Source organism: Fragaria vesca, unplaced genomic scaffold, assembly GCF_000184155.1.
Source record: "Fragaria vesca subsp. vesca unplaced genomic scaffold, FraVesHawaii_1.0 scf0513043, whole genome shotgun sequence".
NCBI classification, from domain to species: Eukaryota; Viridiplantae; Streptophyta; class Magnoliopsida; order Rosales; family Rosaceae; genus Fragaria; species Fragaria vesca.
In genome coordinates, this window is record NW_004443435.1 from 38,119 (window position 1) to 40,785 (window position 2,667).

The 2,667-nt window shown below is 37.4% G+C and overlaps 1 protein-coding gene across 1 annotated transcript; it reads right to left on the bottom strand.

Annotated features, from left to right (window-relative positions):
* Positions 1 to 323: 323 nt before the first annotated feature.
* LOC101314335 (cysteine-rich receptor-like protein kinase 10-like) lies at positions 324 to 1,773 on the bottom strand (the record flags this gene model as incomplete). Its single annotated transcript, XM_004309723.1, has 5 exons — positions 324 to 590; positions 680 to 824; positions 937 to 1,168; positions 1,275 to 1,485; positions 1,571 to 1,773. Coding segments are annotated over 5 exons (1,058 nt in total), but the record flags the coding sequence as incomplete, so codon positions are not given.
* Positions 1,774 to 2,667: the final 894 nt, after the last annotated feature.

A 2,667-nucleotide genomic window follows, 5' to 3' on the forward strand; every position in this document is an offset into this window, starting at 1 on the left:
CAAAACAATTGTGACTCCTAGCTAGTATACAGTATACATATCAATTACCTATCACATAAGTCAAATCCTACAATCCAGAAGAGATATGTGTTAATGTATGAGGAACTGTCGTACAGGGGAACAAAAATAAAAAAGAAGTCCTCTGTTGTTCCAACTCTGCAGGAAAAATTTCTGGTTGAGCCACCTACTGCCACAGGGAGATATGAAGTTCCAGTAATTAAAATTTCTAAACAAAGTACAATCACATTCATGTATATATAATTTTGAGCCACATAAAAAATATGTTGATACCTTAATCACCAAATGGAGCTTGACAAGGGATCTCATGAATATACTGATTTGCTTTCACTTTCATCACCTTCAGGCCAGCTTACTGGAACACATGCTGGTTTTGTTGGTGCAGGTAATGGAAAACTTTCATTCGTCAACATTGATATGCAATCTTGCATGGTTGGCCGGTGTCCTACATCTTCTTCCACGCATAATAGACCAACATGCATGCATCTTAGCAGTTGATCTCTATTACATGAATCGCTTAGCCTTGGGTCCATTACATCTAGTCCTTTACCTTCTTTCCATAACTCCCATGACTGAAAGAAGATCATTTTCTCTAAATTATCAAAATTAAACCTCAAAGGAAAAAGAAATTCATTACAACTGAGAGAATCGCATGACATACATATCCTACTAAAGTGATCGCGCGATGATGGAAGCTGTTGTTTGTCCTTCCACTTATGATTTCAAGCATTAACACTCCAAAACTAAAGACATCAGTCTTTCCAGAGAAAATTCCGTGCATGGCATACTCAGGAGACATGTAACCACTGTACCGTATGAAAAGGAAGTTATTTTTAGTGCACACACATAAATCTATGATCAGCAACCAAAACTGCAAAAATAACGATAGAAGAAATTGCTACTGTATAACTTACTATATATGTCCCCACAATTCGATTAGTATTTGCTTGACCTTCACTGTGGAAAATCCTTGCCAAACCAAAATCAGAAATTTTGGGATTCATATCTTGATCAAGTAGAATGTTACTAGCTTTAAGATCTCTATGAATCACTTTTAATCTTGAGAATTTGTGCAAGTAAAGCAATCCTTGAGCGATTCCTTCAATTATATTGAAGCGCGTTTTCCAATCTAGTAGAATGCCTTCGGAATCTGACCAATATATACAGTGCTTGGTTAGTAGGAGAATATCTATGTATATTCACCATTGAAACTCAGATGAAACAAGTATATATTTAGATGAAACATAGCTAATTACCAAATAATATGTAGTCTAAACTTTTGTTTGGCAGATACTCATATATTAACATCCTTTCTGCACCATGAATGCAATATCCCAAGAGCTGAACAAGGTTAGTATGTTGGAGTTCAGATATGAGTTCCAATTCATTTTTAAACTCCAATGTCCCCTGCAGCGAACCTCTTGCAAGGCTCTTTATAGCTACTTCTCGCCCTGATGACAATGTTCCCTGAATTGATGATCCATGATAGGTCATCTGATCAGCTTCATTTAGCACCTTATTAAAAAGTTACTTCTCATTACCTCAAAGTTACCTTATAAACAGGTCCAAAACCCCCCTCTCCTAGCTTGTTTTCTTCGGAGAAGAAGTCTGTGGCAGCCTTGACAGATTCGTAGCTAAATGCTCTCAAATCATGTCCCGTAGATCCATCATTCTGAATCCCGTGGACATCAGTTGATATATCCGATCCCCTTGAGTCAAGCAGTTCCTTCTCATCGATTTTTTCCTTGTTCTTCCCTATGCAAAACAACATAGAAAGTGTTGTAAAACAAAAAGAATAGATTGAGAAAGGAGAGAAACAACCAAGAGAATGAGAGAATATGTATGTATTATTGAGTACGAAACCATCTCTTATATAGAGATAAGGCCATGATATAAATTACAATAACAACCCTAGTCGACTAATTACAAGAATGCCCACTAAATAATAACTATTTACAACACTCCCCCTTGGGTATTCTCTGTTATTAGCTTCCCATAATATGTGCTTCGGTGTTGCCTCGTCAAAACCTTGCTAGGTAATAAAAACCCTATGGGACAAAAACAATCCTGGTCGAAGGAGAAAAGAGTACAACGCACAAGTAGCAGTGATAGTCAGAACCCTTGATTTCGGTGAAGCGGTTCAGTCTGGATCATAAGATGTGAGTCTGTGGGAGATAGATGCATATTAGTTGCTACACCAAAACCTTGCCCGGTAAACCCAATGGGACAAACCCGTGGTCGAAGGGAAAAGATGAGCAAATGCATATATTTCAAATAAAGGCATCTTCAAGATGCAGCATGAGCAAGGTGACCAATTACATGTGTGCCTCATTAAAACCTTGTCAGGTAACAAAACCCAGTGGGACAAAATAACCCTGGACGAAGGACAAAAAGAGTACACAATAGTCAAGAGTATGCTTCAGGATACTCCCCCTAATATTGACTCCCCTTGAAAACTACACACTAGGTAAAACTACTACATTGATCATGTTTCTTGAATAACTTAATAGTCAGCATGATTTAAAGAGGTTTTTGTTTCATATACCTCTAAGATTATTGTATTCCCTATAGTAAAGACATAACCAGTTGGGAATAAGCCTTGTGTGGGTTTACATAACCCGTATCAGCATATTTAACTAAGGCAAACAT